The following is a 25,330-nucleotide window of genomic DNA, read 5'->3' as shown; positions in this document are numbered from 1 at the left end:
TCATTGTCAACAACAAATACGAAACGCTAGACCGCCTCTTTAACTTAGGAATGGTGGATCACAATATGTGTTTTCACTGCAATAACAAAGATACTCTTGAGCATCGCTTACAATTTTGTACAGGGATTCAAAATATGTGGCACCATTTTAGCCTACTTATAAGCAAGATTTGTCGCTCGTCTCCCCACTACATTACGGCTAACAATATTCTTATTTATCCTGATTTTCATTATTTCCCTAATGCAAAAAATAACAGTGTAATTTGGCTCGCTGCATATACTCTTCTATATGTGCTTACCACACATCGACCGTATCATGTCGATGTGTATTCGTCTTATCTGCGACACCATTTGCAGAAACTTCCTGTGCAATATAAACGAAAACATTTTGCCAATTATTTGGTTGTCTTAGTTTCATAATCTAGTATGTACTTTTCTTACCTGTGAATTGTTATATATCTTTTAATCAACATGTTTTGTCTCGCCTGAATAACAGCCTAATGTGATGACTATAAACTCTTTGCAATAATAAAAAAAATATCTTAAATTCGTCGATTCCCTTATACATGTCCCGGATGTTTTCATTTTTACTATTATCTTCAAGTTCCTTAATTTTAGCTTTCAGAAAATCGCGTTTCTTTGTTCTAAAAGTTTTGGAAGTTTCCCGCCTGATATCTACGAAATTTTGTGTAGTTCATTCATGCGGATTTTGTAGCCAGCGTAATTTTGCCTGTTTTCTCTTCTCTGCTAGTTTTATGCATTCCTGGTCGAACCATGGTTTGTTCCTACGTATTTCCACGTGTCCCAATTTTTCGTTTGCTGAGATTTTAATGCTATCTTTTATTTCAATCCAGGTATCCTCAACACTAGTGCACTCCGAATCTTCGAAAGCCGTGAATCTATTCGAAACTTCAATCTGGTATTTCTCTCTTACCTGGCTCTCTTCTAATTTCTTTAAATTGAATCTCTCCGTTTCCGGACAATGAATATTACCTTTATTCAACGATAACCTCTCTCGTATTGTCGCTGCTACCAGGTAGTGATCAGTGTCACAATCACCTCTCTAAACTACCGGACATCAATTATGCTAGATTGCCTTCTTCTATCTACTAAAACGTGATCAATTTGATTATGTGTTTTTCCGTCTGGTGATGTCCAGTGTATTTATTAACGTCGCGATGTGGGAATTTTGTACTTTTTGGATGTTGCAAAGTTCAGGAGCCTAACACCATTGTCATTACTTTCCTTATGCAGACTTTCGTTCCCTATAATCGGTTTGAAAATATCCTCTCGTCCTACCTTCGCATTGAAATCCCCTAATAGAATTTTCATATGGTATCGCGGGAGTTGGTCAAATATCCGTTCCACTTCTTCGTAAAACCTGTCTTTTATATCGTCATCCTCATCTTCAGTTGTGGCATGTATATTTAAAACAATAATATCATACCACCGTCCCTTAAGAGTAATAAAAGAAAGTCTGTCAGTAACAAATTCAACCCGTTTTATTGCTGGCAATATACGTTTATGAACGAAAAACCTTGTTCCTAACTGGTGATTTTTATTTCCTTCCCCGTAAAAGAACGTAAAATTTCCTGAATTCACAGATCCATTTCCTTCCCACCTAACTTCCTGAACTCCTACTACGTACATCCTGTATTTCTATAACTCACTCGTTACGGATTTTAACGCGCCTGCCCTATAAAGACTCCTAATATTAAATGTTCCAAATCTCATGTCCATTTTATTTTGCTGAGGTCTTGCCAAGTTATCAGTCCTTGTCCGAGGCTTTTGTGAATATTTCTGAACAAGTGTTTTTTTTTTTTTTATACAGCATGAGGTTGTTATATTTACCCAAACCCCCAAGCTGGAAGACCACTCCTAGTCGGTTGTCGGCGACTGCTTATTCAATATATTCGCAGATAATCTCTATATCTAGAGGCCTTCTCCTCGATCCGCTACCTGAGGACGCGCCATGCCGTGGTAGCAGGAACCCACGTTACACGGAAATTTTTAATTACATCTTTAGAAAATGTTTGGATACACATGTAACATCCTTGGCATGTAGGAAACCTATTTATATCATTTTGCAGTTACTAAAATCACCATTAGCAACGTACAGTCATCTACCTTAAACCCTATCGATTCCATTTCCTATATTGAATTCTGCCCTTGTGTGCAGTAATTATTAAGAAACATTTATTCATGAAATAAGAACAAATTTACAGTAAGTGTATCCGGAATACTTTGTCCGAGAATTACCTGCCAAGAGTTAATTTCCCTTTGTGGACATTTTCACGACAGATGTCTAAGTTCTATTGCAAGAGCATCATTGTGGAGGACGGGTGGGGAATTGTCTCCCGGCCATCGAATTTGAGTAACACATACATTTTAATCAATTGTATACTAATAAAAAAGAAAAAAAAATACAAAAATCATACCGAAACACGAAACTTCTCTAAGCAAAAAATAAACTGATATTGTTGTCCTATTTGTAAGGTCGTTAGATTAGATTTGATTTTGAGTGTAGTGTCCCTTTCAGCAGCGAGGCTACAGGAGATATGGACCTACACTTTTTAACGTGGAATGCATACAATATGAGCTTCTTCCGGGAATTGAACCCTGGTTTCCCACGCCAAAGGCGTAGACTACTTCTTAGCCACAAAGGATCCCGTAAGGTAGATTAAGATGTATATATGAAATATGATCAAAAAATAAAAAAAGGAAATCTTTAAGTTTTACGTCCCACGTTTATGTCAGTTAGGCTAAAGGAGACGGTGATGGTGAGAGATGAATGAAATGGTGGAATGAAGAAAGTGGGAGGAAACGGGAGATCCCCGAGAAAACCCACGAGCACGATGTTTGTCCACCACAAAGTCCACACGGCGCGCGCTGGGATCGAACCAGGGACCCCAAGAACCGGAGGTGAACGTTCTACCACTGAGCCACCGCGCCCCCAAAAATATGATCAAAATCCAATGAACAGTTTCTGAGAAAATCATCCGAAAAAGATCCTACTTCCAAGAATAAACTACCCTTTGCGTGTTTCTCGATGACTACTGAATTATTTCATATTGCAGAATTGTTAATGAAATGTTATTTATGAAACTGAAGAACACTTCACGTCTTACTGTGCACAATACTTTGCGTTTTCCCCTCTGTATCTTTCATACAGAATTTGTACGAAACTCGAACGGCTTGTATGGGTATTGCAGTGAATCAAACCCTAGGCCTTTTTGTTCTGTTCTAGGACGGATGGACACAAGTAACACTTTTTTTTTTCTTGTCTTTCGGAAAATGAAATGAAATCTTTAAGTTTTATGTCCCACGGTTATGCCGGTTGGGCTAAAGGAGACGGTGATGATGAGAGATGAGTGAAATGGTGGAATGAAGATAGTGGGAGGAAACGGGAGATCCACGCGAAAACCCACGAGCACAGTGTTTGTCCCCCACAAAGTCCACACGGCGCGAGCTGGGGTCGAACCCGGGACCCGAAGCACCGGAGGTGAACGCTCTACCACTACTGATCCACCGGGCAAACTCAGGGAGAGAAATTGCTGCCCTCTCATTCCTAAATGACGCATTTACGCGGGAGACATGGGTTCGATTCCCGGTGGGATTTCATGTGGTTGGAATCCAACGTTAAATTGTAATTAGATCCATGTTTCATATAGCCTCGCTGCTGAAAGGAATGCTGAACTAGAATCCAACCAATCAACCAACCAGGGGCAGATCCAGGCGGACTTCTTGTGGGGAAGCGCTGGGTTGTAGTACTGCTACTTAGAGCTACTTTTAAGAGCTTCAAACTCTGGGATGGGTTTTATTTATATAAATGAAATAAGAAAGTTTCCTCTTCTGGGAGGGGACAGCGATTGCTACTACTGGATCCACCCCTACAACCAACGAAAAACTTGTTAGTATTCTTTTCAGAAACATGTGTTTTTAAAGATGTTTTTCTTTTCAATATTTAGCAACACTGTTCACACCAAATTAAACAACAAGGAAAAAATTAAGGAAACCTAGCGATTGATTCATACGATGCAATCCTGTGAGCATCTGCGAAACAAACGTGTGTTACCTTTACAAAAATGACTTTTGTTATTTATCTGTGGTTTATTTCGATCCTGTGTTTTCGCACCAGAGGAAGAAATATATCACATAAAGGATGTAGTGATTGGCAAATTGTATTCCCCGATCAAATAAACAGGTGTAAAAACAGTAGTAATTCTCTTGTCGTGACAACTACAGCGCGAGGAACGACTCTGGAAGGTGTCACGGACCGTTTCTTCTTTCAGAGTTTACCGTGCAGAAAGTGTTATAGACGGGATAGTGAAGGACAGTGTCGGAAAATTTTCAGATGCAAAAGTTAAAACAGTAAAATTCGTAAGAGAGATATATGGTGAGTAAAGTACAGTAATTTTAATTTTGGGCAAATTAGCACACGGAGACATTGGGCCTTATGCAGGGTCTTTTCAACTTATGATTAGCGTCATAAATAAAGCTTGACTACTGCAGGAAACATGTTAGTCGAACTCTTTAGTATGGCACTAATCATGCGTCAGAACTACTTTGTATAAGGCCCATTATTATTAAAATTTACAAGTAAAATCTATGAAATCAGAACGAAAAAATAATGTTCTAGGAAATTATTTATGTTTTTTTAATTATTTTTCCCCGAGGTCTTATAAGCCAGCTATGAACATAAAAACAACGTTAGAAATTGTAGTTTATTACTATTGTAATGCAAAACTGCTTATAATGACTATCTACCAAAAGTTACTGCGTATTTTTCGCACTTTTGTTTTCCGTTATGTCTCATACCTACTTTCGCCAACGAGGTTGCTCCTTTCAGATGCCTTATCGCACTGGCCCTTCAGATCTGTCCTGCCCTCCTGAACTGGAGCAAATGCAATGTAAGTGGCCATCTACCCAGGCCCGAAACCAGCCACAGAGATTTGGGGGGGGGGGCATGAAGACGTTAGGGGGACCAAGTCATTAAAAATTATATTACAAATATCTAAATTGTGTTTTTTGTAATGAGGTCTGGAGGGGAAACGAGAAGTTTATGGTGGGCCAGGCCCCCCTAGCCCCCCTGTGGTTGCGGGCCTGCAACTACCACAAATTAGTGTGTGTTTGTGTCTTCAGTAATCGTGGTAATGACATATAAGCTAGGCATATTATTTATGGGATAGGCATATTATAAGTCTGTGGGGACACAGTGGCTCAGCAGAGCGCTTTCCTCTGGTACACCTTGTCTCAAAAAGGTTGAGCGCATTCTTTATTGGTGTTTTGAGGCAAAAATTTTCTAAGTCCAGCTTCGGGTATCTTCGGGAAAAAGTAAGCCAGGTTCGAACCTCCAAGCCAGCCTTTGCAATCGGGAAAAAGTTTGCAGATGTGTTTTTCTTCTTTTAAATATAATAAGATTTGTTACCAAGTGTTTAAAAAAGTAACATTGATGGAAATACTTAATGATACAATATTTCGAAACCTTGCACATGCTTGTTTGTCATTTAGCTCTCTATACGTAATGGAGCATTTAAATACGTTAAAGAATCTTTCCATATGTAAAAGAATGCTCAAAGTTAAGAAATAGAACATAATTATCGCCTGAGTACTAAAATAAAAGTCAAAGTAGAACAGAAACAGCGTTTGTAATGGATATGAATGTCATAATTATCTTGAGATCCGTTATACATCGCTAGAAGCTTAGTTCTAGAAGTCCTTGTGTTAGCTCATTGGTAAGCTGTCGGATTTCAAATCATAAGGTTATGAGTTCGAATCCCATCTGTGTCAATACATTTTTTTAAATTATATTTTCCGCAATGCATGAAAAATTATATAAAATAATTACATTAAAATACATAAGTTGTTTATATATAACATAATAATTGCAGAACATAGTAATTATTATGTTTAAAATATAACAACTGAAATAATTTTCACAGTAGGTCGTTATTTTATATGAGAATGTAAAATACAAGTTAGGAAAATCGTTTAATAGCAATAAATAAGTTATGTAGTGTATTTATTTGCAGCTATTTGTCATACAGATTTAACTTCTCAATATTCTCATTACAGTATGTTATTTATATTCGTGAAATACAGTATATTCCTACGGATATAGAAAGTGTATAAACAGAGTATCCAAAGTCGTATCCTGCTTCAAGACACATAGCTTTTCCCGATCCCCTTAACGTCACGGGAAGAAACACAAATTCTCTTTAGAACGGAATGTCGTTACTTAGAGTCTCATTCGAATACGTTGAATATGCTTTTGTGTATTCATCTCTCTCTCTCTCTCTCTCTTTCGCTTTGTTTATGTGTGTGTGTGTGTTGCAGAATATCCCAAGTTGAATACAACATTTGCAAAGTATATGAGCATCATTGTCATCGAATACCAGAAATTGAAAGTCGTGTTTCTTCAGGTTAGGTTTGCGTGTTCATGTTAGCTCACTCGTATAGTACGGACTTGCCACTGAAGAGGTCTTGAGTTCAAAGCCTACAGCTAATTATCATTCTTTTGTTAGTAGGATTGCACAGAAATCGGATACAAGGAGTGGTTTACTTCTAGAAATATTTTCAGAAGCGTTTAGGTAGCCCTGAAAAGGGCTGTTTTCGGGAGTTAAGGCGGGGTCATTAATATTGTGTCCAAGACCCTTCTGAATTTATTACACGCTCCATTCTTCTGGGCATGGAATCTATTACATGGGTGACAAATCTATCTCCTTCCCCTACCTCCAGCCATGCTTCGGAAACAAGATGCCACAGGTCATCCTGAGTTCTTGGTGGATCTGCCTCAGGCCAACTTTCCCTTAGAGTACGCTTCACTTCTGCTCGCATATTTTCCATGAGATTGAGGTCTGCTCCATGAGGCGGCCAGTCGATTAAATCAATCTCAGGGTGCCCTGCGAACCATTCCTGAACCACACGGGAATTATGTATTGGCGACTGGTATTGCTGGAACTGAATTACACCATCAGGCTGAAATACTCGTACAGATGGCACCATGATATTACTGATAATGTCTAAGTACTGAGCATTGTCCAGATGTCCTTCAATTCTATGAAGCTGTCCTGCTCCGCGACTGGAAATCCAACCCCAACATAAAATAGATACATGGCCACTGCGATTGCAAGCAGCCACATATCCATGGTCATATCGGGTGCCTCTCGGACGATACACAAAACGGCGTCCCTCCTTTGATGTTGTGAATATGGATTCATCTGAGAAAACTACGTTTTCCCAATTGAGACCCACATTCGCCTGTGCAAACGCGAGACGGTAAATTTTGTGGTCGTCTGAGAGTTTTTCCTTCACGGCAGCAACACGGCCACGTAACCCAGCATGACGAAGCCTTCGCAGAGCTGTATGCTTACTACCAGGAAAGAGAGAAGCTTCCCTTATCTGTCTAGACGTCCTTAGTGGGTCTAACCGGGCTTCGGTTGACACATGCGGACGACCAGGAGATCGTAAATTACCAGTCTGACCTGTAGCGCCATATTTCCGAATCCATTGCCTTCCTGTAGAGGCCGGGACACCTACTCGCCTGCTAGCTGCAGTTGCAGAATAACCTTCCAACTCCCATAAAGTAATTACTGCTGTACGTCTATCCATAGTTACCAATGTTCTGAGCTGTGAGAAGAAAGCAATAGGTAAAAGCTAGTACCTGACGTGTAGTACTTGCACGACAAGCCTATTGTGGGGAACAGCGTTGCCAGATCTAGCATAATGATGCTAGATCTAGCATAATTTGCATGTCTCTAGCACCTAGCATCTTGCTTTTAGCATCCTGCCCAAATCTAGCACAATTTCAGCAAGTTATCAAAAAGCCGTAAAACCTGGAGAAGTTGGTCGTGGGAAGAAAAAGAACGGCAGAAATGTATCCTCTTCCATTGATTCATACACTCGGTAAACCATACAGGCAGTCTAAGTAAGTTCGGAACGGCTTTGGGCTTTTTTTTTTGTGGCTCCACCCAGGGTTTTCTAATCCTTTAACTCCGAGGCATGGGCGGAGCTATGGGGGCCATTCTCCCCCCAACTTTTTGACAACTTCACCATCTTTACTTCTGACTTCATGATCATATTTATTCCTGAAATGACAGCTCCGAGACCGACCAAAAATCTGCCCCCTCCCCCAGCAGACGATTCCCAACTCCGCTTATGCTGCGAAGTAATTTTCTTTCAAAATATATAAACAAAAACTTTGCATTCATTTATACGATATATACGCCATTGAGTTTGGCAACGACTGCAGTAATTTAGTTGAGTTAAAATTTTGGTGCGTGAAGTATTGAGTTCTATCCATGCATTCTTGCTGTCTGTGTATTTTAAGTTACGTTATCGTATCTCAACTTTGTTTTTTTTTTCTCCTGAATTAGTAATTATGAGGATCTAGCATAATTTGACCGAATCTAGCATAAGTTCGATCAGGTTTTGGAATAATTCCGAGCTGTGAGTCTGGCAACGCTGGTGGCGAACGACTTGGTCAACGACTCGCGAAAGAAATCTGAAAATGGTGCGCCGTAATAATAATAATAAAAACAGTTTTTATAAAGGAATATTAATACATACGAAAAGCTGTTTAAAGAATGAATTGTTATACTGACTTTACACGTATAAAAACATATACCATATACCAAACAGATTGAGCGATATGATTATAGCTGTTTTGAGACGAACACTTTCGAAGTCCAACTTCGGGTGTCTTCGGAAAACAGTAAACTAAAGCTGCTGGTTCGAACCTCCACAGCCAACCTTAGTAATCGGGAAAAGATGTACAGATATGTTTTTCCTTCTGTTAAATATAATAAGACATGTTGAAATGGTATTAAGTGTAGAAAAAAGTAACATTGATTGAAATACTTAATGATACAATATTTCGAGACTGTGTATTCACACTCTCGTTTCGTCATTGTGATTTCCATACGGAAAAGAGCATTTACGTATGAGCTCAGTTATATTTCAGAAGCAGCTTCCGAAAAGCGGTCATGTTAGCTCAGTGGTACACCACCGAGCGTTTAAATCGTGAGTTCGATACCCGTTCAGGTGAGATTCCTTTATGATATTCTACTTTCCTCAATGCATGAAAATTATGTAAAATAGTTACATTACAATTCATCAGTTGTATATATATTTTCATATCATCAGTTGTATATATCAGTTGAATATATATATTCATATCATTTCACGACATAAGTAGGCCTAATTCTAATCTTTAAAATATAACATCTGAGGTATTCACAGAACGTCGGTGTGTTATGTGTGAATATTGAATACAAATTTTAAAAAATCGTGTAATAGCAATAAATAAGTTATGTAATATATTTATTTGCAGCTACTTTCATCGCAGATAACTTCTCAATATTCGCATTACAGCATTTAGGTAGAGCATATCGAAAATCGGATCGTGGTTCAAGACAAAAAACTAGCTAGCCCCAAACTGTCACGTAAGAAATTCACGAATCGCAAAAGTAAAGTGAAGAGATTGAGAGCGGTAATTCCTTAATCGCTCTCTCTCAACTCTCTCTTATCTGCATTTATACATATAAAAGTGTATGTATGTATGTTCCATCATAACTCATGTATGCCTAGAGCAGGGTTTCTCAACCTGGGAGTCGCGGCCCCTAGGGGATCGCGAAGATAGGCGGAAGAGATAAATATAGTTAGAATCTAGAATCTATATAGTTAGAATCTATACCAGAAATTATTTTTAAATATTATTTTTAATTTTGTTCTGATAGGCATACTTTTATTTTTTATACACACTGTAAAGAACAATAAAAAATAAGTCTACTGAACATTTTCAAAGGGTGTAGAATTCGTGTTACTATTCGGTTCAAAGTCTCTTGTCGTCGCGAATTCTGTCGAGAAATTTGAAGCTTAAAATATACAAAACGATAATCATGCCTGTTGTTCTGTATGGTTGCGAAACATGGTCGCTTACTCTGAGGGAAGAACATAGACTGAAAGTATTTGAGAACAAGATCTTTAGACGAATATTCGGACCCAAGAGGAACGGGAATGGGGAATGGCGGAAACTTCATAACGAGGAACTACATAATTTATACGGTTACCCAACATTGTTAGGGTCGTCAAGTCTAGGAGGCTTAGGTAGGCAGGTCAGGTAGCTAGAATGGAAGAAAGTAGAAACGCTTTGAAAGTCTTGACTGGAAGACAAAACGGAAGACGACCATTAGGAAGACCTAGGGGCAGATGGGAGGACAATATTAAGATGGATCTCGCTGAGATAAGAATACAAAGTAGAAACTGGATCCAATTGGGTAAGGATAGAAGTCAGTGTAGAGCTTTTGTGAACGCGGCATTGAACCTCCGGGTTCCATAGGCCATAGAGTTAGTTAGTTAGTAGAGTTGTTTAAAAATGAATTTAAATCAAAGAGGTATGATATAAAACTAATGAGAACTGTATATAGAAATACTAGAAAAATACACATGAAACAAAACCTGCACATTGAAATACAATTAAAATTAAAACCTAATGAGATACCTAAGCATGGTGTAATTTCACTAGTGCGGCAATGCCCGGTTCAATCTTCATGACGAATATTATCAAGCCGTTTTCAACTGATAAGCGATTTCTTATCTTTGTTTTAATGTTTACCATAAAAAAAAACACTTTCGCACAAGTACGATATAGCAAATGGAATTATTACTTTTAAAGCAGCAATCACCAGACCAGGATATTCTTCTCTCCTCATCAGGCAGAACTTGTCCAAGTCTTCGTTACAGAAAACCAGTTGCAAAGACTTGTCGCGTGATCATTCTATTATTTGGTCAAGAAGTTGTGGGCTTAGATCGGATACGTTAATGGCCTCTTCAATGAAGGAGTTTAACATCCATCTTGAACCAGCACCTTCGTCGTTGGGAATATAGATATTACAGTTACTGTATCCACTGTCAGTGCCGGGCGCCGAAAAGAGGGGCCACACATTTCGGAGGAAGTGTGTTACTCAAGTTAGGAAAGTGCATGTGCACATGTGTAAAATAGAAGGAAAAACGTAATAAAATGTGCTCAAAATTAAGGAAAGGTAGGGTTTATTTTGAAAATGTTATTGAGCTTCGTGCCAACCATGGTGGCGCTTCGTAGCTAGTCTGTCGACGTCACTCATATATACGGTGACATCGTACTATACTCTCGCCCCGGGCAATGATTTTCCATGGCACTGTTCAGTATAAACAAAAAAATGGATTCTATTATTATAGAAATAGGTATGTTAAAAATCCCACACAAGCTTATTATAAAACAAATTATAAAAGGGTCGCTGGCAAGAGCGTGTGATAAAAGGGGATCGTGATAGGAATTAGATTGAGAACCACTGGCCTAGAGTAATTTTAACCACATTTCTTATAGTTTCAAAAAGAGTGCTGTCGGGTTACCTATGGTGAATGGGAGGGGGATATATATAAAAGATTGCTAGAAAATGATCGATATTAGATTCATAGTTTTCGGGGTCGCTTAGATAAATAGTGAGACTTTCAATTTCGCTTAACTCCGATTAAGCTCTCATTAGTAGGGATGGGCACGAACGACTTTTCTTTGAAACTCGACTCGACTCGAAACAGACATCTTTGAGGTCTACTCTTGGACTCGGCGCGAAAAATATCTTCCAACTCGACTCGAATTAGAGTCAAGTCGAACCAAAACGAGCCAAATCCTGTGTGTAGTCCTACCTAGACAATACATAGACAATAATTATTCTATCATCAATTATACTACTGTTACTACAAATAATAATAATAATAATAATAATAATAATAATAATAATAATAATAATAATAATAATAATAATAATTATTATTATTATTATTATTATTATTATTATTATTATTATTATTATTATTATTATTATTATTATTATTATTATTATTATTATTATGACTACACCGTGTACAAACATGAACGATAGATGGTTAGTAAAGAAATACTAAAAGCTAGTTGACTGCCGACGTCGGTAGTCATGAAGTCTACAAGGCAAGGACATCGTTCATTACCCTAAGCTGTAAGCGTCGGTGGACTACAGATTGTCAACTATTAACCTCTCGCCAGAAATTGGTGGCCCCGCAGCGACGATCCGTGATGGCCCAAATTCCATATTGAAAACTTTACTACCAGCGGCAGAGACGCGATGAAACGCCAACGAACCACAAAATTACTCTCCCAAAATATGTTAAAATGCCTATATGTGTGATTTGTTTATAGTTAGGTGAAACAAAACAAATACCCCGGGGTGGACGCGAACTATCAATATTACGATTACTAGGCACGTGTTCTTCTGACTTCCCCACGGAAACGATCATAAAAAGCTTGGTTGTTGAAGGATAAATCATTGACGTCTTAATTTAGCCAATCAGACAAACCCCTACATCTCGAGTTCTAGGAGGTCATACCGTGAACCGTTTCAGATTTATTGCTTTCTGGTGGAGTACTATCCATGCGCAAAATTTGAGCATAATAGCCGACATGCATCTTCGGTGCCTCTTATCTTTAGTACAATTTTAACCAGAGATGGTGTGGGTCAATGAAAATTTGATCCACGACCCACCATGACCCACTATGACCCACCACCCAAATGACCCATTGGCCCACTCTGACCCATCAACCATCGTGATCCACTCTAACCCACCACCAACTATGAACCACTCCGACCCACCAAAACCCATCGACATCAACTCTGACCGATGACCCACGTCCTCCTCTCCATTGACTAAAGAGATTACACTTGTAATAAAACAAGACTGTGAAATTATCACTTATCGGAGTTTGAATTTCTACCGTCATTGGCTCAAGCACCTCTTTGTTACAATACTGGTGGGTCTGACCTTTACGATATATAATGGCAAAGTGTTTCTCATCTTCCGAATTAAAATGAATTTAAATTTATCATATGTAATTATTTCTTTGTTGCCTTACAGACACATTTCAGTAGAAAATAGGGTGAAATTTAAAAGTTTCGAATCAAGGAAAAGTAGACCAACGTTAAAAAAGAGAGAGAGAGAGAGAGAGACAGAGAGAGAAACTAATTTTCTATATAATTAAGCATGCCGTACTAATTGGAAATGCCCATGTAATTAAGTTTAGAATACAAATTTTATGGCCATTTTTCTCTAACTTTATGGCTTGATTGCCTTATGCTCGGAACGCTCCATATATTAAACACCAGCTTCAGCAATTACAAATAGAAAGCAGTGGGTATAAAATTCAAAAAGAACTTTAGTTTGCATTACTCAATTTTTTTCGCAACTAATATCAATCGTTTTCGATTATTTTTACAAATCAACCCACTACCAATTTCCAATATATAGAAAATGCACCCCCGTTCCCCCGCTCATAAAAGACAATTTTAAAAAATACCAGGGCATATTCTCTTTATTTTTAATAAAGAGTTATATGCTGAATTTCAGCTCTCAGTTGAACGGCTTGTGAGATACTAAATTTTTCGCAAAAATTCGGACTTCTACTCCCCCTAAGGATATGTATTATAATGAAAGTGACACGCGTATGATAACTTCCCAGTTGGGATTGGAGCCTGATTATATACCAAACGTCAATTCATATGACTTTGCAATTTGACCGTGATGATTACGCAGACATAGTTACTTTCATTTTTTTATGATACATATCCTTATTTCATATGTTACAGATGATTCAAAAATATTTTTTCAAGCAGTTAGCTCCTCTAGAATCTCACAGGCTGCATCCCAAAATCCAACTCCTACTATCCTATGACAATCCAAAAGTGACTGAACTTTTTTTATTAGGAACAAATGACAAAAGAAAAATGGAGATCTTGAAAGTAAAATGTAGAAAAGCTCGGTGCCCCCAATAACTCCATATTTCTCCGCCCCTTCATTCCGAACTTAAAAATAAAACTTAATTCGAATATGGTTAATTAGTGAATTTATTACAGTTAAATTCCACTCACTACATGCTACAGCTACAACTATGTAAGAAAAAATAACAACTGTGAAACATGTTCTGAATTACTATTACATTTCTTACGCTATTATTAAACATATTAGAATAGTAAAAGAGGATTGCTCGTGAAATAGTATATTTGCTCATGATTTTTAACTTTTCATACGGAAAAAATTAAAATATTATTCAAGTTTTAAAATTTGCACTCTGCAAATATGTTGCCCTCTAGGCAATGGGACTAATGTGGACTAATGGGAAATGCTGCACTGTTAGCGGCGCTGAAAACTTATGATTCGATTCTAATATCGGTTGATTTCGATATCTTTATGTCGCTACGTAACCACCCTGGGTGCTAATGGGAGCTTAATTGGACTTGAATTGAAAGTAGAGTTATTCACCTAAGCGACCACGAAACTATGGATTCAATAATAATATCGACCCGTTTCTTGCATTTTTGATATGTATCCCGACAGTACTCTTTTTCCAGACTGTAAGAAATATAGTTAAAATTGCTCTAGATATATCAGGATTAAGTTGAAACACACACATAAATCCACTTTTATATTCTGTATAAATAGAGAGAGAGTGAGCGAGCGAGCGAGCGAGAGAGGGCGACTCAAGGCATCACTACTTCCACATTGCAAAAGCATATATCAGGAATAGAATTGAAAATCTATGTAAAAACTTTCTGCTGTGGCATGCTTCATAAGGACAATTCCAGTCTGCTCACGTGACCTTTGGGGTTCATGAATTTTTTTGCGAGCGTTCCGACTTTGGATTCTCTGTTTATACCCTCTGTTTATGCATCGAATAACTTTTCAAGAACATAAATGACATTCTATATTATGAATGTTGAGAATTACTCTCTATATGACAAACAGCTGCAAATAAATACACTACATGATTTATTTATTGCTATTGAACGAGTTTCTTAACTTGTATTTACATCCTCATATATAATACCGACCTACTGCGAAAATTATCTCAGATGTTATATTTTAAACATAATAATTACTATGCTCTGCAATTATTATGTTATATATAAACAACTTATGTATTTTAATGTAATTATTTTATATAATTTCTCATGCATTGCGGAAAACATAATTTTAAAAAAAAATATTGACACAGATGGGATTCGAACTCATAACCTTATGATTTGAAATCCGACAGCTTACCAATGAGCTAACACAAGGACTTCTAGAACTAAGCTTCTAGCGATGTATAACAGATCTCAAGATAATTATGACATTCATATCCATTACAAACGCTGTTTCTGTTCTACTTTGACTTTTATTTTAGTACTCAGGCGATAATTATGTTCTATTTCTTAACTTTGAGCATTCTTTTACATATGGAAAGATTCTTTAACGTATTTAAATGTTCCATTACGTATAGAAAGCTAAATGACAAACAAGCATGTGCAAGGTTTCGAAATATTGTATCATTAAGTATTTCAATTAATGTTGCTTTTCTAAACACTTGGTAACAAGTCTTATTATATTTAAAAGAAGAAAAACACATCTGCAAACTTTTTCCCGATTGCAAAGGCTGGCTTGGAGGTTCGAACCTGGCTTACTTTTTCCCGAAGATACCCGAAGCTGGACTTAGAAAATTTTTGCCTCAAAACACCAATAAAGAATGCGCTCAACCTTTTTGAGACAAGGTGTACATGGAGCCCTTGGTTCGATCTCCGACCAAGTAAGTTTGTGGTGGACACTATCATGTCCATGGGTTTTCTCGTTGTACTCCCGTTTCCTCCCACTTTCTCAATTCATCGGTTTCTCTATCAGTATTCATATGCTTTAATCAGGGGCGGATCCAGGACCGATTTCTAGGGGGGGCGGTGGGCTGTCATACTGCTACTTTTAAGGGCTCCAAACTTTGGGATGGGTTTTATTCATATGTATAAAATAAGAAAGTTTCCTCTTCCAGGGGGGAACGATCGCCCCGATCGCCCCCTAGATCCACCCCTGGCTTTAATCATTGTCTTCCTTAGCCCAAAAGGCATAAACATGGGATGTTAATTTAAAAAAAAAAAAAAAACATTTTCACAAATCAGTGTGCAGCTAGTGGGAAGGCGTGAAGAAATTAAGAATCTAGAACGCATTATAAGATAATTAGTGAAAGATTCCTAAACAATTGTTTCTGGCGATGTTCTCAACTTGTTTCAATTGAAACATTGATATGCGTCAACAAAAGAAGTATAAAAAGCATGATTATACCATTTTCACAAAGACATCTTTGTTTCATTTATTTGCCCATAAAGTTTTAGTTCAAGGATACAAATAAGCAATACAAATTTTACTAGCCCAAGAAAAAAAGCTACTAGCCCACATTTCACATCCCAATCGTGTTTTTTAGGGATTTAGGATTTGGATTTCAGCGTTTTCAGCATGTATGGCTATTTAGCCCGTCACGTTTGAGGGATGACGTCCCTCGGCGAGCACACAAACCGGGGAAAGGGAAGGAAGAAAGGATTGAGGAAGGAAGAAAGTGGCCTGGGACTTATAAGTTAGGTACCACCCCGGCATTTGCCTGGTGTGAATCAGGAAAACCCAGGAAAACCTCATTCAGGGTGGTTGACCTGAAAAAGCGTTTAAACTTTTTCGACCGAGTGCCCCCACCGGAAATCGTGATTTTTATACTCTTTACTGTTTAAAAATTCGCCCGCAGCGATGAACCACTCGCCCGGGGCGAGTGGACGAGTGGTTATTTGTATCCCTGTTTTAGTTGCTGTTTAGTTCAAATACCTCATTCCCCCCTTCCCCCTTACAATTTCAATAACATACTTTTGTGTCTTAACACTACGCTTCGTTTAATCTACATAATGTGCAGTAGCGGCGCTACAGAGGGCGAGGAGGGGCGACCGCCACCCCAATATATTTTCTCGCACCCTCTTTGCCCCCCATTTTTCTATGTACAACCTGTGAGCTCATGATCACGAACTGCTGCTGTAGAATTTACCACTGAAATCTATATGACATTCAAATCTTTGTTGTTCATTGAGATGTTTACAGATATAGAAGCTACCTTTGTTCATTAATGCATTCTTTAATTGTGGTTCTGATCTCTAATTAAGTATGCTCTCCTGAGTATGGTTAACCACTGAGTATTTGCATGTTTCCATGTTTTACGTTGAACATTTTATAAGTTCTATCTTTTTGTACTTCCGTCTATTGATAATTATTGATAAACTACAGTCACATGTGTGTTATAAAGTTACGTAATATAAACACAATTGGATTAGTAGAAGCTCAGAATAAAATAATAATAATAATAATAATAATAATAATAATAATAATAATAATAATAATAATAATATTAGTAGTAGTAGTAATCAGAGCAAAGCAACCCTGGTTGACTCGTCTCCCCAAAGTTTTTTTTACCTCCCCTCTTGCCCCCTTTCTATTATAAACCTAGCGCCGCCACTGAGAACGTGTGAATAATTCGATGTCATGCCGCCTGATTTGAAGTCATGTTTTAAAGATGCGGTTTTCTAAAAAACAAATATTCTGTTCCCAGTAGTTGGCAACATTGTTAAAACCAAAGTAAAGAAGGAAAAACGAATTCCGGTGATTGATTAAAACGATGCGCTCCTGTGAACAACTACTAAACTGTGTTTCCTGCACAAAAATGACTTTGTTTATCTCCTTGTGGTTTCTTGTGGTATTATGTTCTCTCGCCGAAGGACGAAGCATATCTTCTAAAGAATGTAGTGATCATTTGGAAGTTGTATTTCGTATCCAAATGGACAGATGTAAAAACAATACCAGTTCTTCTGTCGTGACGACTACACCTCGAGGAACAACACTGGAAGGCGAAGATGATGTGGTGGACCGTTTCTTGTTTCAAAGTTTACCATGTAGGAAGTGTTACAGACGGGATACTGAAGGACAGTGTCGGAAAATTTTCAGATGTAGAAGTTAAAACCATAATATTCGTGTGATAATGCTGGTAAGTACAGTAATTTTAATTTTATTAATACTTACAGGAAGTGACAAACTCGCTTGGTCCCCTTCTACAAGATATTATGGAATATTAAAGTGTACTATATCAAGCCCGTGGCCACAAGGTGGCCAGTAGGGTTAGCCGAAAATAGTTTAAAAAATATATATCGTAGTACAGAGAAAAATTGCGAATTGGGGAGAGTTTAAAAAAATCGGTTTATATCTTCCGGTCGCGCATGTGCTCTAAAGTTTCCCGAAATTTGAAAAAAAAAAGCAAACACATTTTTAAGTTAATTTTTAACATTTTTAAATTAAACCACAGAAAAATAATCTCTAAACCTTATTTACAAAACAATAAAACAAATGAAGGTTTGTATCGCAAATACTGGACATCATTTTTCCATTAAGGACTTTTGAAATAATGGTGCTGGAGGTTTTTTTTGCTTGGTTCCGGATCGCCGGGTCACTGGTTCTTGTGAGAATGACTAAGTTATAATTCAAGTGACTACTTCAAAAAATAGTGTTATTTCACACAGTTTCAAAAAGAAAAAATGAATATGTAATTTAACGTACTACAATTATATCGTTATGTGTAAAGGAAGTGAATGCTCAATTAAAAACCAACTAACTCTATGGCGTATGGAACTCGAAATTTCAATTCCGCGTTCACAAAAGCTCTCCACTAACTTCTATCCTTAATCAACTGGAACCAGTTTCTACTTTGTATTCCTATTTCTACGAAATCCATCTTAATATTGTCCTCCCATCTGCGCCTAGGTTTTCCTAATGGTCGTTTTCCGATTGGTCTTCCAGTTAAGACTTTGAAAGCGTTCCTACCTTGTTCCATCCTGGCTACATGACCTGCCCACCTGAGCCTCCTAGACTTGATGACCCTAACAATGTCTGGTAACTGCATAAATTACGTAGTTCCTCGTCATGAAGTTTCCGCCATTCCCTATTCTCATTCTTCTTGGGTGCGAATATTCCTTTCAGGATCTTGTTCTCAAATGCTTTCAGTCTACGCTCTTCCCTAAATTAAAGTAAGTGATTATGAAAGGACTGGTGAAATGAAAATGGGGGAGAACCTTGAGATAAAGTATGGGCACGGTGTCGACTATCACAAACCTACTTAATCTAGAATCGAAACAGGGACCTCTAACACCAGAGGCGAGCGGTCTTCCACTCATTGACTGTATCATAAGTCGCAAATGGGCCTTAATTTGCTTTAAAATGTGCCACAAATACGTAAATTGTTATTTAATTAAATTCATTTTTATTACTTTCCTTCCCCAATAACCCAACGGAAGAGAGTCATTGGGAAGGAAGAGAGTACGGAATTTTGATTTCTGTCAACTTATTTCCTTATCACTCATAAAAACCGCAAGACACGTATCTGAGTAATAAACAATATATTTGTTTAAAAATATGAGGTAGTCTATATAAACTGTCATTCACACTTTATTTCATAATTATAGCCTAATATCCTTTTCCGTTTCATGGGCAATATCCCCGAGGAAATTATGACTCCGGGTCGTTAACGTATTCCAATAATCCATCGATTTCCTTTTATAAAATACCATTCCATGGTTTTCCCCAATTTCACTCTCACTTTTGTATACGTATATGGTGACAACACTTGGTGGAAATAATGCAAAAGCATTTTCAGATCAGTCATCCTGAGTGACGTTTTCATCATTCACACCGGACAAATGCCGGGATAGTACCTAACATATAAGACACAGGCAGCGCCGGATTAAGGGGGGCTATAGCCCAGGGCCTCTACTCTCATCAAATTCTCAGCTGGCTATCTAAAAAGAATCATGAAAATACAATCACACCATAAAATAAAATATAACAAAAAATATGGAACATATTCCCTTGTCCTTTCTACTGTACTTTCACAAAAATGTAAGGGGCCACGGTGGGTCAGTGGTAGAGCGTTTACCTCTGATGCATGGTGGCCCGGGTTCAAACCCTGCTCCCACCAAATGAACTTTGGTAGTGGACAAATACCGTGTGCGTGGGTTTCCTCTGGGTTCTCCCGTTTCCTCCCACTTTCTTGATTCCACCATTTCATTCATTTCTCATCATCACCGTCTTCTTTAGCATAGCCGGCAATACCGTGGGATGTAAAATTGAAAAATTTCATTTCATTTTTTTCATAGAAATGCATTAGATGAAGTCATCCATATATTTTTTCTAGCCCCAGGCCTCCAGATGCGTTAATCCAGCCTTGGACCCAGGCCGATCCTTCCTCCCCTTTCCTTGGATAATGTGATCGACGAGAGACGTCATCCCTCATACGTGACGAGCTAACATGTTCATAGATGCCGAAAGCCCAGAAATCTAATTCCTAATCCTAATCCTAGTGACGGGCTAATATGGCCATAGATGCCGAAAGCCAAGAAATCTAATTTCAAATCTTAATCCTAGTGACGAGCTAACATGGCCATAGATGCCGAAAGCCCAGAAATCTAATTCCTAATCCTAATCCTAGTGACGGGCTAATATGGTCATAGATGCCGAAAGCCAAGAAATCTAATTACTAATCCTAATCCTAGTGATGGGCTAATATGGCCATAGATGCCGAAAGCCAAGAAATCTAATTCCTAATCCTAATCGTATGTCGTGACAGTTCAAAATATTTCTAAGACTGGAGGCTTTATCTAATATCCAGTATCAGTATTTGATATTCTACTATCATCGAAGCATCCGGAGAGTCGGTGCAGGAATTTTTACGAAAAGACACGTATTATTCTTTGTATTTATCTATCTATGGTACTCTATTTCGCGATGATATAGTATTTCTTCCGCTTTTATAGCTACTAAATTCAAATAAATCCAACAATTTTAAGAAACTGTAATTTGAAAGATTGTTCATAAATTTCATTCTCATTTTTCGACTTTCACTTGTTTTTTTCTTTTATTTTGAAAAAAGAGACAGTATATATATCTTATGAGATCTACAAAACATACAATTTGACTGAACTGGCGTGAAAATATGACTTGAGTTGCTTATCATTTGAATCACTTTACTATGCAGATTTTTGATATCCGACTTATTCGCCATCAATTTCAAGGGTGGTACTTACTCAAGTTGAATTTTTCCTTATTTTGTGTCCTTATTCAGCACCGAGGTTATAAAGGATGGAACCTACTATTAACCTGGGTTCCAAGCTACAACAAAGAGTTCAATTCGAAGCAGTTGGTAGGTTCACGTGACGTCACAGTTTGCTGCTCCCCTTCCTTAGTAAACCACATCGAGAGGGGAAGGAGCTGGCAGTAAACCTGGCGTTGCTGTAAAGATAGTGGTGACAAATATATATAGTGTACTCGATCGTTTTACAGATACGCCATTCATGGATTAGGGCCGTACATCCCATATATATATATATAATCTTTAATGATGAAAAATGTGATGTGGGCCCATTTCAAATGTGAAATGTGTACTATTAGGGTCCCCAAAATAATATATTTCTTATTTTGTTACTGCTTTAAATTGTGTGAAATCTTCTCTCCTCAATTTAACTTGTGAGGAGAGGAATGGACCCACCATAAGAACTGAAAATAATTTCAACATGCACTACCTTGAACTGCAAATATATACCTCTTAGAGGCTCGGAGCTGAAAATGGCTGTTGTGTCAACAACCTAACGTATTATTATTATTATTATACACTGTATTAAAAGCCTATGCAATGAATAATGCGTAGACTATATTTTAATACAATATTTACATTAGCTTAACAGTATTTCAGAAAAAAATCTGAATTAGGAAACGCATTAAAAATGGGAGTCACATCCTTGACCCCCCGGATTCCCCACGAAAAATATATCCTTAATGTGACCTTAACCTCACTGACACCATTAATTGCGTATGTAAAAGATTTAAAGAAATTGCCGCGTTATAGTTGTGTGTTCTTTAAATGGCAAGAAAAATTCTTGGAACTACAAATTATTTCCTAATTAGGTATTTTCCGTTTATATATACTTAGCAACACTGTTAACGTGGCAATCACCTGTTCTAGGAAATAAAAACTCGTTGATTGATTCACATGGTGTAATTTCTAAGTAACTGCTACAACATCTCAGTTTGTTTTTTAGGCAAAAATGGCTGTGTTTATTTATTTGTGGTTTCTTTTAACACTGATTTTTTGCACTAGAGGACGAAGTATTCCATCTAAAGAGTGTACTGACTGGCAAATCGTATTCCCCGATCAAATGGACAGGTGTAAAACCAGTACTAGTTCTTCTGTTGTGACAACTACCGCGCGAGGAACAACTTTGGAAGACGGCGAAGACGTGACCGATCGTTTCATGACGCAGAGTTTACCGTGTAGAAAGTGTTACAGACGGGATACCACAGGAAAATGCCGTAGAATATTTGGATGCAAAAGTTGAAGAAGACATGTTTTAGATTTAATTTGTAAGTATGACATTTATGTAACTTCCTTAGCAGCATACTTGGTTAGAATTTGGTAAGTCCTATTCTAACAAATAACAATACCACATGTACACTCATGTCCAAAATTATTGTCGCATGTCTATAAATATGTTGTTGTAGGAATATAATTTGATAACGAATTCGCCCGGTATTTCTTATAATGTTAGTATGTGTATAATCGGCAAAGACATGTATGTAAAAAGTTTCATGTCAAAAAAGCAGAAAATAAGAACAATAAAACGAAAATAAAACTTTCTTGTCCATTTAGCAACACTTTGTTTTACTCATTCTAATTTTCGTATTTATAATTCTTTTCCAGTGAAATTTACCACAAATATACATTTCCCGATTATACACATAGTATCAGTATTAAACGTACCCTGCAAAATCATTATCAAATTATATTCTTACAAGAAGACAGTTATAGATATGCGACAATCATTTTGGACATGAGTGTACACTGCTGGAAGAGTTCGGGTTCTGTGGTATATTTACGGAGCAGATATATATTCGGAGCAATACATACAAAAATTCATTAGATACAGACCTTTTTTAAAAAAAATTAGTAAATCGATTATCCGTTAACAATAATTTTTTGGGGCGTGGACTGCATTCCTCTGTACAGATTCACTGTAGGACGACTTTAGTGTACTTACACGACAAGAACTACTATGTTAGACACTAACAACTTGTACTAATCATTATAAATCTTTATTGGCCTTATTCAGAGTCGTTCTGACGCTTGATTAGTGCCGTACTAAAGAGTTCGACTAACATACGTTTCCTGCAGTAGTCAGGCTTTTAGTATGACGCTAATCAGACGTCAAAACGACTCTGCATAAGGCGGTATAAGTTTCACGTCCCACGTTTATGCCGCTAGGCTGAAGGAGACGATGAAGATAAGAAATGAATGAAATGGCTGAATGAAGAAAGTGGGAGGAAACGGGAGAACCCATCCACACGATGTTTGTCCACCACAAAGCTCATTTGAGGCGAGCTGGTATCGAACCAAGAACTCCATGCACTAGAGGTGAATGCTGTATCATTGAGCCACCGCAATCCCAAACTTGTACTAGTGACAACTAAAAACCACAAATACTATTTACCGATTCAGAGCAGCCATAGGAGGGCCCAAGTGGTAGCAGACGCGTCGGCGAAGGAAGGTAAACACACATACGATTATAGTGCAAAACATTATATGGCATATAATACCTTACTTTACCTTACGCTATGTTCTTACCTTACGTGTTGGATTACATATTTGTACGTTATTAAAGACGTTATACCGTAGGTAATATCTTCATATGAAAACATATTTGGTTCCAAAATAACATAGCACATACGTAACGTGAATTTCACAATTATGTGGATCCCTTAACTCTCGGACACTTCTATAGTTTCGCGTCATGAGTTAGCACACTTACTTTACTGTGGTTAGTATCTACCTTGTTGGCGAATCCCTGGTTAACAAGTTAGACTTTCATTCATGTATTTCTACGTAGATACGCACCTCACAGGTAAGAACACAATATTGTTTAGGTTATATACAGACTGGTCTATTAAAGTGTTACAAATTTATTCTGTAACTTTTGTAAATGTGTGGATTCGTACAGTACATCTGTACCATATCTTCTGAATTAATAACCTTGAAACCGCAAGTGGTATAGTTTCAAACCACTTTTGTTAGTAAGAATTATTATAGTGGAGATGGAATAGATTCTTGATGCATAGTTGATTCCAGAAAACAGTTTGTCGCTATTTATTGCCGGTTTTTACTCTATGCTGGTCAACGTTAAAACCGGAGATTGACTGTTTTCACCGAGGCCCGGGGCCTTGTTCAAAGCACTGGCCTAACACACTTGGACTTCTTGTGTACGGTGCGGGTTTCCATTCTTGGTGAATACCCAGTCTTTATAAATAAACAAGCACGTGACTCGACATATAATATTGGCATATACCCATATCAATATTTTCTATTCTACAGGCACCTAGCGCTATTTGCTATTCTATTCATACCTAGCGCTTCAAGTTTTTTAAGTAAATGATTCGATCCACACTTCTGAATATCCTACTTATCTTCTTATGGGTTCCGGCTACTCCAATATATATATATATATATATATATATATATATATATATATATATCAATATACCGTAAGCAATGACCTTACAAGTTTCATTTGTAACCAGAGCCGGTTGCACCACATGTGTAACATTGCATTTGCACTGTGCGGCAACTTTCGAGGATCGGTAAAATCTAAAATAAATATTTCTTGTTGAAAACAGAGTTCATGATGATGGTAGTTAAGTTTACTAAGCGGACCTTCTATTTCAATACTACATTCATAAATCGTGTTTAGATCGCATCACATTGATAATGTTAATGCAAATAATGGTCAAACAAATCCCAGCATGAATTGCTTGAGTGTTGCCAAATACAAGAACTCAATTCTCGAACAGTAGTTAGTTATCCCAGTTTTGATATCAAAACTAGTTTTGTCTTTGTCACAAACAAGTTCCTTAGCATTGAAGTTGGAAACAAGTTTTCTTTCAAAAGTTTTTAACAGATGTAGAAGGAAAATCAAGAAAAAAAGATAAAAGAGCTAGTTGTACTGGAATTGCAAACTGATACATTGAGATTGAAGCTCGATATTCATTTCTATAAAAAGGATTACCGTCTTTCCTCTACAGGTGTGTTTGCTTTATCTTTCACTAACACAATAGATTATAATTTAAAGGATAAAAACACGACGAGATTGTATTTGTAGTGTTTAGGCCTTTCTGAGTGCGAGTGGTACTTCCCTTCCTTCTTTGTTCATGATAGGTAGCATACTTAAAATTGTGGCTTTTAAGACTTGTTCTTTCTAGAGAAAGGGGACGGCAAATTGGCTAGGGCCGTAACTGTCTGTAACTTTTCAAAACATTCTCTATATGTGGAATAATTCATATATATCATATACCTTCAAAGATGCCGTAATAACAGCGCATGTGAGAAAGAAGTTACAAGT

General features: G+C 37.4%; 1 protein-coding gene across 1 annotated transcript in view; it reads left to right on the top strand.

The window, feature by feature from the left end:
• The first annotated feature begins 17,672 nt into the window (after positions 1-17,672).
• LOC145660749 (prostaglandin E synthase-like) overlaps positions 17,673-25,330 on the top strand; it is a 62,886-nt gene continuing 55,228 nt past the window's right edge. Inside the window, exon 1 of the mRNA XM_081726158.1 lies at positions 17,673-17,886. Coding sequence (XP_081582284.1) covers positions 17,881-17,886 — 6 coding nt within the window. The 5' untranslated portion in view covers positions 17,673-17,880. The remainder of the gene's footprint in view (positions 17,887-25,330) is intronic.

The sequence above is a fragment of the Thermobia domestica genome, chromosome 9, assembly GCF_964235325.1.
Source record: "Thermobia domestica chromosome 9, izTheDome1.hap1.1, whole genome shotgun sequence".
Taxonomy (NCBI): Eukaryota; Metazoa; Arthropoda; class Insecta; order Zygentoma; family Lepismatidae; genus Thermobia; species Thermobia domestica.
The sequence above is the reverse complement of the archived record's forward strand: the minus strand, read 5'-3'. Positions and strand labels throughout refer to the sequence as shown.